Source organism: Delphinus delphis, chromosome 7 (genome assembly GCF_949987515.2).
Source record: "Delphinus delphis chromosome 7, mDelDel1.2, whole genome shotgun sequence".
NCBI classification, from domain to species: Eukaryota; Metazoa; Chordata; class Mammalia; order Artiodactyla; family Delphinidae; genus Delphinus; species Delphinus delphis.
Window position 1 is genome coordinate 81,264,346 of NC_082689.1, and position 16,101 is coordinate 81,280,446.

Sequence of the window (16,101 nt, forward strand, 5' to 3'; positions counted from 1 at the left end):
ACATACATATTGATAATCACCGTGAATGTAAATGGATTAAATGCTGCAACCAAAAGACACAGACTGGGTGAATGGATACAGAAACAAGACCTGCATACATGCTGTCTAGAAGAGACCCACTTCAGACGTAGGGACACATACAGACTGAAAGTGAGGGGATGGAAAAAGATATTCCATGCAAATGGAAATCACAAGAAAGCTGGAGTAGCTATACTCATATCAGATAAAATAGACTTTAAAATAAAGAATGTTACAACAGACAAGGAAGGACACTACATAATGATCAACAGATCAATCCAAGAAGAAGATATAACAATCATAAATATTTATGCACCCAACATAGGAGTACCTCAATACATAAGGCAACGGCTAACAGCTATAAAAGAGGAAATCGACAGTAATACAATAATAGTGGGGGACTTTAACACCTCACTTACACCTATGGACAGATCATCCAAACAGAAAATTAATAAGGAAACACAAGCTTTAAATGACATAATAGACTAGATAGACTTAAATGATATTTATAGGACATTCCATCCAAAAACAGCAGATTACACTTTCTTCTCAAGTGTGCATGGAACATTCTCCAGGATAGATAACATCCTGGGTCACAAATCAAGCCTCAGTAAATTTAAGAAAATTGAAATCGTATCAAGCATCTTTTCTAACCACAACGTTATGAGATTAGAAATCAATTACAGGAAAAAAACTGTAAAAAAACATAAACACATGGATGCTAAACAGTGCACCGCTAAATAACCAAGAGATTATTGAAGAAATCAAAGAAATGAAAATATTTCTAGAAACGAATGACAATGAAAACACGATGGCCCAAAACCCATGGGATGCAACAAAAGCAGTTCTAAGAGGGAAGTTTATAGCAATTCAATCTCACCTCAAGAAACAAGAAAGTATCAAATAAACAATCTAACCTTACACCTAAAGCAACTAGAAAAAGAAGAACAAAGAAAACCAAAGTTAGTAGAAAGAAAGAAATCATAAAGATCAGAGCAGAAATAAATGAAATAGAAATGAAGAAAACAATAGTAAAGATCAATAAAACTAAAATTTGATTTTGAGAAGATAAACAAAATTGATAAACCTTTAGCCACACTCATCAAGAAACAGAGGGAGAGGAACTCAAATCAATAAAATTAGAAATGAAAAAGGAGAAATTACAACAGACACCACAGAAATACAAAGCATGCTAAGAGACTACTACAAGCAACTCTATGCCAATAAAATGGACAACCTGGAAGAAATGGACAAATTCTTAGAAAGGTATAACCTTCCAAGACTGAACCAGGAAGAAACAGAAAATATGAACAGACCAATCTTAAGTAAGGAAATTGAAACTGTAATTAAAAATCTTCCAGCAAACAAAAAATCCAGGACAAGATGGCTTCACAGGTGAATTCTATCAAACAGTTAGAGAAGAGTTAACACCTATTCTTCTCAAACTCTTCCAAAAAACTGCAGAGGGAGAAATACTCCCAAACCCATTCTACAAGGCCACCATCACCCTGATACCAAAACCAGACAAAGACATCACAAAAAAAGAAAATTACAGACCAATATATCTATCACTGATGAACACAGACGCAAAAACCCTCAACAAAGTACTAGCAAACAGAATCCAACAGCACATTAAAAAGAGCATACACCGTGATAAAGTGGGATTTATCCCAGAGATGCAAGGATTCTTCAATATATGCAAATCAAACAATGCAATACACCATATTAACAAATTAAAGAATAAAAACCATATGATCATCTCAATAGATGCAGAAGAAGCTTTTGACAAAATTCAACACCCACTTATGATAAAAACTCTCCAGAAAGTGGGCATAGAGGGAACCTACCTCAACATAATAAAGGCCATATACAACAAACCAACAGCAAACATCATTCTCAATGTTGAAAAACTGAAAGCATTTTCTCTAAGCTCAGGAACAAGACAAGGTGTCCACTCTCATTACTATTATTCAATAGTTTAGGAAGCCCTAGCCACGGCAATCAGAGAAGAAAAAGAAATACAAATTATAAAATATGAAGTAAAACTGTCACTGTTTGCTGATGACATGATACTATACATAGAAAATCCTAAAGATGCCACCAGAAAACTACTAGAACTAATCAGTGAATTTGGGAAGGTTGCAGGCAGGATACAAAATTAAGGCACAGAAATCTCTGGCATTCCTATACACTAACAATGAAAGACCAGAAAGAGAAATTAAGGAAACAATCCCATTTACCACTGCAACAAAAAGAATAAAATACCTAGAAATAAACCTATGTAAGGAGGCAAAAGACCTGTATGCAGAAAACTATAAGACACTGATGAAAGAAATCAAAGACAATGCAAACAGGTGGAGAAATATAACATGATCCTGGATTGGATGAATCAGTATTGTAAAAATGACTATCCTACCCAAAGCAATCTACAGGTTCAATGCAATTCCTATCAAATTACCAATGATATTTTTCACAGAACTAGAACACAAAATTTTATAATTTGTATGGAAACACAAAAGACCCCGAATAGCTAAAGCAATCTTGCGAAAGAAAAATGGAGATGGAGGAATCAGGCTCCCTGAGTTCAGACTATACTACAAAGCTACAGTAATCAAGACAGTATGGTACTGGCACAAAAACAGAAATATAGATCAATGGAACAGGATAGAAAGCCGAGAGATAAACCCACACACCTATGGTCACCTAATCTATGACAAAGGAGGCAAGAATATACAATGGAGAAAAGACAGCCTCTTCAATAAATGGTGCTGGGAAAACAGGACAACTACATGAAAAAGAATGAAATTAGAACACTACCTAACACCATACACAAAAATAAACTCCAAATGGATTAAAGACCTAAATGTAAGACCAGACACTATAAAACTCTTAGAGGAAAACACAGGAAAAACACTCTTTCACATAAATCACAGCAAGATCTTTTATGACCACCTCCTAGAGTAATGAAAATAAAAACAAAAATAAGCAAATGGGACCTAATTAAACTTAAAAGCTTTTGCACAGCAAAGGAAACCATAAATAAGATGAAAAGACAATCATGGAATGGGAGAAAGTATTTGCAAACGAAGCAACAGACAACGGATTAATCTCCAAAATATACAAACAGCTCATGCAGTTCAATATCAAAAAAACAAACCACCAAATCAAAAAATGGGCAGAAGACCTAAACAGACATTTGCAGATGACATGACACTATACATAGAAAAGAAGAAGACATACACATGGCCAAGAGGCACATGAAAAGATGGTTAACATCACTAATTATTAGAGAAATGCAAATCAAAACTACAATGAGGTTATCACCTCACACGGGTCAGAATGGCCATAATCAAAAAATTTACAAACAATAAATGCTGGAGTGGGTGCAGAGAAAAGGAAACCCTCTTGCACTGCTGGTGGGAATGTAAATTGATACAGCCACTGTGGAAAACACTATGGAGGTTCCTTAAAAAACTAAAAGTAGAACTACCATATGGACCCAGGAATCCCACTCCTGGGTATACCATGAGAAAACCATAATTCAAAGAGACTCATGTACCCCAATGTTCATTGCAGCACTATTTACAATAGCCAGGACATGGAAACAACCTAAAGGTCCATTAACAGATGAATGGATAAAGAAGATGTGATACATATATATAATGGAATATTACTCAGCCATAAAAAGAAATGAAATTAGGTCATTTGTAGAGATGTGGATAAACCTAGAATCTGTCATACAAAGTTAAGTAAGTCAGAAAGAGAAAAACAAGTATCGTCTATTAACGCATATATGTGGAATCTAGAAAAATGGTACAGATGAACCTATTTGCAGGGCAGGAATAGAAACGCAAACACAGAGAACGGACAAGTGGGCACAGTGGAGGAAGGGGAGGGTGGGATGAATTGGGAGATTAGGTTTGACATAAATACACTACCATGTGTAAAACAGATAGCTGGTGGGAACCTGTTGTATGGCACAAGTAGCTCAGCTCGGTGTATAACTGAATCACTTTGCTGTACAGCAGAAATTAACACAACATTGTAAATCAACCATACTTCAATAGAAAACTTATTTTAATTTAAAAAAATGGGGTCAGGGGAGACTGGTAGAAAGGCTAAAAATGCAAGAAAGTCACTTTACAATGGAAAAGTTTGGGAAATGTTCTGAAGAGTTGGTAATGCCTCAGGGATTTAAAGGACTTACTTGGAAGTTGGGGGGAAAATAATGAATTTGTATAGGTAAACAAGTGAAAACTTTTAACAGTCTAGTGTAAAAAGCTTATTTATTTATAGTGGTAACTTCTTACTACATTAATAAAAATTAGCATATTAATATACCACAGAGGTATACCAACAATTATTTTTTAAAATAGTTTTAAAATGTAATTGTAATATCATCACATGCCCATTATAGTAAATTTTGGAAAATACAGAAAAATAGAATGAAGAACATAAAAATCACCCATAATTCCAGCACCTAAATATAACCATTGTTGGCATTTTGTTGTACATTCTTGTTCTTCTATGCACATGTAGAAATGCTTTAAACAAACCTTCAATAATTCTGTGTCCTGTTTTTGAAATCTCACATTATATAATGATCAACTTCCTGTGCCACTAGATACTCTTCAAAATAACAATTTTTAATGGTTGTATGATATTCCATCCTACAGACAACTTATAAGTTATTCTTAACAACCTTGTTCAGAAATCTTTGACACCTTCACTAATTATTTTTCTTGGGAATGATGCCTAGAGGTAGGACCACGAAATCAAAAGGTATAAACATTTTAAGGTTCCTGACATATGCTGCCTAACTGTTTTCCAGAAGGAACATACCATTTTAAATTCTCTATACCATACATACAATGTCCCATTAAAGAAAATTCTTTATTACTTTGTGAATAATTTTTCCTTCACTTAAAATTTTAAATAATATATAAATAAGTAAAACTAAAATACATTTTAAATGATAAGAGTACCTTAATATAAATCTGAGTAATTGAATTGGTATGAGGTGTCTACCTAAGACACCAGCCAAGCAGTTAAGTTACTGAAGCACCAGAAAGACAGCTCCATGAAAAGGATCAAGAAGATATTATAAGAATGTAACTAGTATTAGTTTTATATCCAAATAAGAAAAAGTCGGAATTGTACTCTTCATGCTCCTATTCAAAGAAAGTACGCTTAAGTATTCCTTAAGGAATATTGAACTGTCAAGGAATATTGTAAATAGAAATTCTAGGACCTCAGGAAAAGAAATTCAAGAGACAGTAACATGTAATATACTCAGGTCTAAAGAAAATGCAAAATAAAGCTGCTAATTAGATTAACTGTTAATACAAGAGACATTTTTACAACGTACAGTACCTGATTAGAACTGGCTTTTTCAAGTCTGTCAATCATAATTTCAAATTGCAAAGGCTTAATTTCCATCTTTCTGTTAAGTCTATTTAATAAGGTCTCATCTTCTGAATCCATATCATAATCTGGTTGTTCGTTGTCTAGATTAAAGGCTAGAAAAGAAAAAAAAATTCTTCAAACTCAGGAGAAATCATGGAGTTATATAGAGTCTATATTCAACCACAGGATACTCCCAAAGTATAAAGCATTGACCAAAGAGGAGTTCACGAGCAGACATCAAAAAATTGGTTTTAGACATTCCGTTGAAGAAAAAATAAATTTTAATTCACATATGATTTAAAGTTTCACAGAACAGTAAAAACAGCAACTAGAATTTTTTATTTTAAAAATAAAGGGTCACAAATATATATATTAAAATATAAAGTAGCAATTATAAAAAAAGATATTTATTCACATGGTAGTTGGGAGCATAAAGAGAAGCTATGGAACTAAATTAACAGTCTAGAAATAAACTCAAGTATAAAATATATGATGGGAATGGCATTTCAAATCACTGGAGATAAAACAGATTTAAACAAACAAAAAAAAAGAGGTGCTGGCCTGACAGACTAGTTTTCTTTAAAAATAAATAAATAAAATTAACATTTGCAACATTATAGATGGACCTGAGGGCGTTATGCTAAATGAAATAAGTCAGAGAGAGACAAATAATGTATGATCTCACTTCTATGTGGAACCTAAAAAACAACCCAAACTCATAGAAAGAGATCAGACTTGTGGTTACCAGAGGCAGAGGGTGGGAGGAAAGGGAAATAGAGGAAGGTGGAGGAGGAAGATGAAAGATAAGCAAAAATTGATAGGAAAGTATAATTTTCAAAATTTCACTTTTTTGGGGTACAGTTTCTTCTCTTGGCTATCTCTCAGGCTTTATCATCCATTAACAAAGAGAACAACCAATATGTCACGTTATCAAGAGATACTGCTTGGAATATTCTTAGGGATGTGAGCTAACAGCAAGAAATATGCTGTTTAAAATGAAATCTTCTTTAAGGATTGCCTAGCTCTGAGAGGTTGAATTCTGAATGTGCCCAGAAATTTACTTCTGGGCCCCTGAAGTCAACTGCTTCTTTTTATGAACTGACAAAAATCAGCATGAGGTACTCACTAATATTTAGAATGGACCACTATAATTTATTTGATTTACATTAGTACTATAAAAAGTATACACATTCCTGCTATAACATGATATATGAGTTCCTCAAAAAAAAAATCCTCTATATGCAAAATTGTACACCAAAAATAACAGGCTTATGTAAAATCTATGTAACTTTGTGTTATCAGAGTCCAAGCAAACCATAAACGTTACAGTAGATGGCCACGTCTACTACCTCAAGGGATACTAAAAATGCACAAAAATAACAGAATGGAATTGCTGGCTTGTGGATACTGAGAGAACACAGACTGTAAGGGAACTTGGCGCGTTGGGGCTCCAGCAGGAAATGCAACCTGCCTCTATATGAGAGCTGTGCAAGGCTAGGGGGTACACCTTTCTGGGAAAGGCATCTTAGGTGCAGGCACTCATTTTTAATTTTTTTTTTTTTGCGGTACGCGGGCCTGTCACTGTTGTGGCCTTTCCCATTGCGGAGCACAGGCTCCGGACGCGCAGGCTCCGCGGCACGTGGGATTTTCCCGGACCGGGGCACGAACCCGTGTCCCCTGCATCGGCAGGCGGACTCTCAACCACTGCGCCACCAGGGAAGCCCTAATTTTTTTAATATAGAGTTGAAAGGACTCTTTCCATGTTGAGCAGTCAAGGAAAAGCCTTTGCTCCTCCCTACTGAAGATTTTAATCCTTCTGTTGCTATTCCAGCCCCCTCTGGCAAAGAAAAATCATAGAAGAACCAGGACAACTTCCATGTAGTATTGACCTCATTCCCTTTTATTGATTGTTGTTGAGCTAATTGGTATCATAAACACTTGTGCAGAGTAGTCTGTACAGCAAATGTGTATTACTAAGGACAAAAGTAATAATTTTATCCAGATCACCTGTCCTGATATTATTTTTCTTATAAAATCCTAAATGATACAGATTCCCCATGTCACAGCTCTTTTTGTAATGAATGAGATATTGTTTATAAATCTACCAATTGATAAATGAGAGAAATGTATATAAAAATATTTCACAGGGGCTTCCCTGGTGGCACAGTGGTTGAGAGTCCGCCTGCCGATGCAGGGGACAAGGGTTCGTGCCCCGGTCCAGGAGGATCCCATATGTCGCGGAGCGGCTGGGCTCGTGAGCCATGGCCCCTGAGGCTGTGCGTCCGGAGCCTGCACTCCGCAACGGGAGAGGCCACAGCAGTGAGAGGCCCGCGTACCACAAAAAAAAAAAAAAAAAAAAAAAAATTTCACAGGCAATCAACTACATAATTATATAAGCATCTATGTTACTACTCACATTCAATTTGCATTCAAAGGGCTTTTTTTTGGATGGGGGTGTCAAGAGAAAGTGTTTTATTTTTTTAATGTGGTAAAATACAAGTAACAAAATTTATTATCTTAACCACTTTTAAGTGTACAGTTTAGTGATATTAGGTACACTCACAATGCTGTGCAATCACCACCACCATCCATCTCTAGAACGCACAAGAAGGATTTTATAATTTCCTACTACCATTTCTTGCTTATGCTACCAAAAATATGGATATACTTAGTAGTGTCTAGAAATAATACCTACCTCCTACATGTATCACAGAAACAATTTACAGAGTAAATCAAAAGATGTTTGTAAAACATACAAAATCCTGGTTTAGTACTAATTCAATTTATTAAGTGCTTACTTAATACATCAGGTAGAAAGCTAGGTATGGTAGATGAAGAGATGAATCCCTGTCTGTAGTTCCTCATTTGGAGTATGACAGTATTGACTTATACTTGTAAACACTCCTGTATAGGAAAAGAACTTTCCGTCTCTCAAGATTTTCCTCCCAAACACACATACCTGGTGGTCACTGGGCTTAGAACATTGTTTTTGTGTGTGTGTGTGTGTGTTTAAAAATCATTACTTATTTATTTCTCCCGCAGTGCATCCCAAGTCTCTCCTACATCTGGTTAGTTCCAAAACTATTCAACTCCAGAACTGGTCCAGCAATGCAGCTGCCTGCAGCCGAGCCTGGGAATTGTCAGATATCTGCCAAGGTGTTGTAAGGCATGGGCTGTGTCCAGAGATGGAAGTGTGGAAAGCAATCCTCCCAGTACCACTCAGCTCCACGTCTGTCAAGCACCTGGCTCAGGTGGGGCTTAGAATACTGTTTGCTTGTCTTAACAAAGCATTATAATATATCCTTTGAATTACATGACCATATCCCAGTTTACATCTTTTCTGTCCTCTGATTTAGAGGAGCAGTATGGCTATATATCATGCTTCTTTTGGATACTTGCAGTAAAGAGGTCAACTTGGGTACATATTTCTGAATTCTAGTTCTTTGGAAGGGAATTGCACCCCTGATGGATACTGTGTGCTACTGATGAGAACAATTCAATTTCCATTCCAAATGAGTAAACCCTTTTAAAACAAGCCTGGCAATATCCCTCATGTTCTTCCTTTCCTACCAGGTCCCAGGCAATATGGCTCTAGGAAATAAAGAGAAAAAAGGCCATTCTGCCATCAAAAAGAGAGTGACCAGAGAATACATTACGAATATTCACAAACACATCCATGGAACATGTACCTCATATATCGAGAAATCTGAAAACTCACCATGAAGGAGATGGAAACACCTCATGGGTATACTGCTAACAAGCTCAACAAAGCTGTCTGGACTAAAAGATTAGGAATGCACCCAACCATATTTGGGCTTGTTTATTCAGAAAACATTAACATGAAGATTTACTGAAGAAGCTCTATACACTGGTCACCTATGTACATATCCTCACTTTCAACTTGCAGAGGTACAGGAGAACAGTTTACAAATCCGAAGACCAGAAGGCTTTGCATTTCTTCCTTCTACACAGCATAGAGTAATAGGTATCTTGTAAAACAATGGGCAAACCAGGGTCATCTGTGTGGTCTACAAAGCATCTAATAATAAGCTGGTCTGCACCAAGACCCTAATGAGAAACAGAATTGTGCTCATCAATAGCACACAATACCTAGCAAAGGTACAAGTCCCACTATGCACTGTTCCTGAGTCACAAGGGGCAAAGCTGACTCCTAAGAAGAAAATTTAAACAAAGGCAGTCAAAAAATTTAAAACAAATATGATTAAGAAGGAAAATTTCTGAAGGAGTTCCTCCTCCACAGCAGACAAAGCTTCCTGAGAGCTTCGCTTCAAGGTCTGGCCAATGTGGTCAAGTGGCTAAGTAGATCGCTTTATGTGCTCAAGAGTGAGAAACTGGAGTTCCATCTAAGGAAGATCAGGGCCCACAGAGGCAGACTCTTCTCCCTACCATCTTAGTTCAAAAACCAAACAAACCCCAACAGACAGTTATTATGAAAAAAGTAATTGTTTAAAATCACAAAGTTACTAACAAGGAGAAAAAAAAGGGCTGCCCAATCCACCTTGAATAATTCCAGTGAAGGGGCAGACAGATGTATTGTTTGACAGCTGCTTCTTACACTGAGTCAGTATCTGTCTTGTATATTTCTTCTTCCACACCTCTAACAATTAAGTTTACTTTCATGTTAAAGAAAAAATTTTCACCTAAAAATTCACTCATACACACATTTTTATCTTCAATTTGAAACAGAAACAAACCATAAACAATACTCTTGAGATTTAAAAGTTTCACATGTAGATAAAGTGATATAAACAAGAGAGCAGCAATTCCTGATTTTAAATGTTTTTTTATTATCAAAATTACTCCATTTTTATTAGTGAACATTTTTTTACCTAAAGTTGCTTGTCTTCTGAACAGGAATCAAAGAAAAGGCTGCAGACACTAAAGGCCATGAGAATGGAGACAATATTTATTACTATGCTTTCAGATTCCTTTCCTTATGAGTTTATTTTCTCTGAAGATCAACATATATCATTAAGGGTCTATAATGTGCTAGGTTCTAAAAACAGAAAGGAAGAATGGGAATACTCAAGATTGTAAAAAAATTTTTTAAATCTATATGCAACCTGTCAAGAGGAAAACTAGAATAAACAAAATATGCTGGGAGATCTAGACTCCAATTACCTTTACCCAAATTATATAGTAGTTACTCTTCTCTAGTAAACAGAGGGTAAAAATCTTAAAAAGTAATAGTTCTGGGACTTCCCTGGTGGTGCAGTGGTTAAGAATCTGCCTGCCAATGCAGGGGACACGGGTTTGATCCCTGGTCCAGGAAGATCCCATGTGCCACGGAGCAACTAACCCCGTGTGCCACAACTACTGAGCCTGTGCTCTAGATCCCGTGAGCCACAACTACTGAGCCCATGAACCAAAACTACTGAAGCCTGCATGCTCTAGGGCCCATGTGCCGCAACTACTGAGCCCACATGCTGCAACTACTGAAGCCCGCGTGCCCAGAGCCTGTGCTCCACAACAAGAGAAGCCACTGTAATGAGAAATCCGTGCACCGCAACGAAGAGTAGCCCTCGCTTGCTGCAACTAGAGAAAGCCTGCATGCAGCAATAAAGACCCACCGCAGCCAAAAAAAAAAGGAATAGTTCCTAAGGATAGTTGCAGACCAAAACCCCAATGTTCAATTAATCATGTAATTCCCTTTCCTTGTGTTGGTGGAAAAACAACAGGTGTGGAGGAAAATTACATAACTAAAAAATGTTTACTCAACAATATTTAATACAGTAAAAATCTCACTGTCATAAAGTAAACTGGATAATTTTCATTTTTAAAAAGTTTTTTTTCTTATTCCTGGAATCCATTTTGAATTTTCTCTTTCAAATCTCCTTGTTACCTTTTTTCTTTTTCTAGTACGCCAGGGTCACATTAAAAAGCAAGACAAAACAAAAAAGTTTACAAATAATAAAAAGTTACATGACCTAGAGTTGGAAACATCTTATCTTACAGATCAGAAAACTGAGGTTAAGAACTTTGGTGAGTTGAGCACAGGTTTCAGGGTCTTGACTCAGAGCTCAGTGCTTCTCCCACTACACCACACAGATGCTAAACTAAACCCTTCTAATCATAATAGCTGTAATAAAAAGTTCTTTGACTGTCAACGGGAAATAAATTAAAAGACTGTTTTTGTTCAGCCATGGACTTAAATTATTAAGATAATAAATTACATACATTTAATAACCAAAGATAAAAAAGATTAATTTACAAATAAAACAAATGCCAGTTGACTACAATGCATGTAAAAGAAGATACTGCGAACCCAGTGCACCAGGCACTCAAGGATTTGTTAAAAACAAACAATAGGGCTTCCCTGGTGGCGCAGTGGTTGAGAATCCTCCTGCTGATGCAGGGGACACGGGTTCGTGCCCCGGTCTGGGAAGATCCCACATGCCACGGAGCGGCTGGGCCTGTGAGCCATGGCCACTGAGCCTGCATGTCCAGAGCCTGTGCTCCGCAACGGGAGACCACAATAGTGAGAGGCCCGCACACCAAAACAAAAAAGAACCAAAAAAACCCACAAACAATAAAAATTAAAATGAGAACGAACTCTAATAAGACTTTCCCACTTAAAGTTATTTTACATCTAGAAAATGTCCAACATTTACCTATGAATCATCAATGATAATTTTTTTAACATAAAAAGAAGCAACATTATACAAAGCTCCTACTTTCATGCATCTTTAAATTTCTTAAATGCTTACTTCTGGACACTATTTGCCAATATCCAATCCCTTTTTGTTTCTTTTTTTTTCCTTTCTTTCTTTTTTCCCCCAATCCCTTTGATGCAAGTAACAAAATAAGACGGAGGCACTAGTGCACCTTGTTTTGTAAAGGTTCTTCTTTGAAAGTATTAACAATAACACTTATAAGAGTGTCATTCACTTAAAAACTCTCTAGTCTACCTCTTCTTCCAGCTCTGCATTTCCTTTCTTATACAACTTTCCAAAATTATGTTTATTAATCCTTTGAACCCAGTAACAACACTGACTATACAACATGTACAACATGTGTAACAGGCTCCCTGATAAATTAAGATAGATAACAACACCATAAAGCATAGAGAAAGTGGTGAAAGGTAATTCCAGACAGAGAGGGTAGCAGGAAAAAAGACAGAGAATATGCTTAACTACAAAAGACATAAATTATCAATAATGAGTTTGGATAGGAGGCTATATGATTCCAATGTACCTTCAAATAGTAGGACAAAAATTCAAAACCATATGTCCACGGAAGCTGTATGCACATATATAAAATGTGTATATATATATATATATATATATATATATATATATTAAAAGTAGAGTTGAAGAGTTTTACAAGTCTAGCATCAGCAATGCTATTTCATATCTAAATCTCAGTTAAATGGAACCCAGTGTACAATAAAGTGGGCTCTGACCAGGTAGACCTATGAACTAGGAAGCAGTTGGAATAAAACATCTTCCTAAGATCCCACATACTTAACTCTAAGGAAGTCCAGGGATCTGACAAAGGCTCATAAGTCTCTCCTTGACATAAGTAGCATCAAAGCCTTTAAAACAGTGTTTCTCAAACTTAAGCATTCACCAGAATCATCTGATTGAATCAAACAGATTGCTGAGCTTGATGACCAGTTTCTGACCCAGTAGATCTGGAGTGTGCCTTGTGAATTTGTATTTCTAACAAGTTCCCAAGTGATGCTGGACAACATTTTGAAGACCTCTAACCTAAACCCAAGTCTTCACTCTTAAAAGATTATAAACTTTACTTATTCCTAATGTGAAATACAATGAATTTTAAAAATTCTTGTATTGTTAAGATCCTCAGGCTTCAAATAACTTTCAAAGATACTTAATGATGAACTAGTATATCTCAAAGTTCAGAAGCAACCCAAGCACCATCTCCTCCTCTGCTTGGAGCTCTCCAAGGTTCTGATAACCTCCAAATCTAGCTATTCTAAATGTTGTACCAAGAGATCATATGAATCTTGATAAAGTCAGAATTCTTGACTTTGATTCCCCAAGATTTCCTATTGTTTTAAGACTTGACTAGAGACCTTACTTACACTTTCCTCCCAATGTATAGAAAAAGAAAGTGAAGTGCAGAAGAGTTCAAGGCCACTTTTTACAAGATTATATAGTGATCCAAGGCTGTCTACCAACTAATTTATTCTGTAAGGAGTTCCAGGTTTATACTATAATCAGGATTATTCTCGTAGTCTTTCTGCTGACTAGCCAACAAACTACATTCCTCTCTCACTTTGAAGAATTCACTTTTTATATTAAAAAAAAAGTATTACTGGTCAAAATCAGTAGCAATGACTACAACTATGGGAATCACAGACCATGAGAATGGGTAAGTGGATACTCTGAATTTTCGGGTAGAGATTTTCATAGTTAGAGAGGGGAAAGAGCCTAATGATATTAGATAGGACCCAGGGGGTGTGATACTGATTTAAAAAAAAAAAAGGTGTATAAAGATAATGATCCCTTTATTCTCCCTCAAATTATGCTTTTTCTTATTAGTCTTCTCTTTTCTCCTCCTTCAGATTCTTCCTCCCGTGTTTTCTAACAACTCAATAGACAACTGGGCAAGTAACTGTTCAGGACATAAAAATGCTAATGGATTCTAATCACATGAAAAGACCCTCAACCTCATTCATAAGAAATCCAAATTAAAACTATACTGAGAAATCAGAGTAAAATCTGGGTTTCAGGTAATGATAATAATGTACCAGTATGATTTCTTAGATTCAACACATGTGCCACAGTAATGCATGATGACAATATTAGAGGAAACTGAAACTGGATGAGAGGTATACAGGAACACTCTGTACTACCATCACAACTTTCCTGTAAATCTAAAATTTTTCCAAAATCAAAAGTTTATTTTAAAAAAATTACTACTGATACACTGAGGTGTATTATCTCTTACCTACCAACTGGCAAAAATCAAAAAATTCAAAAGCAATCTTTTGACCAGGATATGGGGAAACAAGCTCTCTCATACTTTGCTAGTGGACATACAAACTGGTATAATCCTTAAAGAGGGCAATTTGATAACTTCTGTAAGAAAAAGATATAATCGGACCCTTATGAAATTCTTTATATTCAAAATTATTCACTGAAGCACTATTTGTAATAACAAAAGACTGGAAACAATCCAAGTTTCCTTCCATAGGAAAATGGATAATAAACTGGCACATCCCAAACACAAAGGACTACTTATGCAGCAGTAAAAAGGCATGAGGACACACTCTACACGCTGATACAGGACAATTTCTAGACTATACTCTTACACACACACGCACACACACACAAAATATGCTAAAAAGTACATATAGTGTGCTAATTTTTCTGTAAGAAGGGGTATAAGAATATCATTTCCTATGTACTTCAATTTGTGTAACAAAACCCTAAAAGAATAGATAGACTAATACAAGTGGTTACTTATAAGGGGAGGATGACTGGAGTAGAGGGTAGACAGGGATGAAGTTGTTTTTGTATATTTTTATTTTGGAATATTCTAAATGCATTATCTATTTAAAGATAAATTAAAATCATGTTACTTTGCGACTCTAAAAATGATTTTGTGTTTTAAGAAAATATTCTGGGTCTGTGATCCCTATGTACTGTGATCCCCAGATTCTTCTGTTCAAACCTCTTATCTTATTCACTCTCAACCAATCTTTCAACAAGTACAGTAGGAGGACAAAAAGCCTCACTCAGACATCTGGGTTCATGCAGTATCTTGGCTTAATTAGTACAAACTAATTCTACAATTATATATTTTATATCAGTAAGAACACACATTCTATTAATATCTATAGTGTAAAATAATTAATAAATAAGTCACAGAAAGAGAACGTATCTTTCTAGCCCACTAAATGGTCAGGAACTTGAGAAATTAAACAGCAGTATTCTTTTTTTTTTTTTTTTGCAGTACTTGGGCCTCTCACTGTTGTGACCTCTCCCGTCGCGGAGCACAAGCTCTGGACGTGCAGGCTCAGCAGCCATGGCTCACGGGCCTAGCTGCTCCGCGGCATGTGGGATCTTCCTGGACCAGGGCACGAACCCGTGTCCCCTGCATCGGGAGGCGGACTCTCAACCACTGCACCACCAGGGAAGCCCTAAACAGCAGTATTCTTATAAATAGACTTGTTTTAATGTTAGCAAAGTATTAAATGGACAAGGAAGTAAACTCAGTATACAGAAGATATCAGAAAGATTTAAAATAGAAATCTTAATAGATCTGAAAAAATCCAAACATATAAAACATGAATTAGCAATGAATAATTTCCTTTACAAAAAGAGACTCTTTAACTAAAGAAGATTTCACCAAATATTCTTTTCAAAAACCAGCCCTACGGAAAAAAAAAAAAAAAAAATCAGCCCTGGTAGATATAGTTCATTTTAAAATACACATTTTAGACTTCAAAACATACTGCAATGACACAATAATCAAATCGGTGTGGCTGCCATAAAGACAGACATACAGACCAATGGAACAGACAGCAAAGAAATAAACCATTATGTATATGACCAAATGATCAAAAAGGGTGCCAAGGCTAAACAATGGAGAAAGGATAGTCTCTTCAACAAATGGTGTTGGGAAAACTGGAAATCCACATGCAAAATATGAAGATGGACACTTATCTTACATCATATACAAATA

General features: G+C 36.0%; 1 protein-coding gene across 1 annotated transcript in view; it reads right to left on the reverse strand.

Moving 5' to 3' along the window:
- The window catches only part of EPC2 (enhancer of polycomb homolog 2), a 108,594-nt gene that overhangs the window by 35,779 nt on the left and 56,714 nt on the right, over positions 1-16,101 (reverse strand). Inside the window, exon 3 of the mRNA XM_060016839.1 lies at positions 5,392-5,537. Coding sequence (XP_059872822.1) covers positions 5,392-5,537 — 146 coding nt within the window. The remainder of the gene's footprint in view (positions 1-5,391; positions 5,538-16,101) is intronic.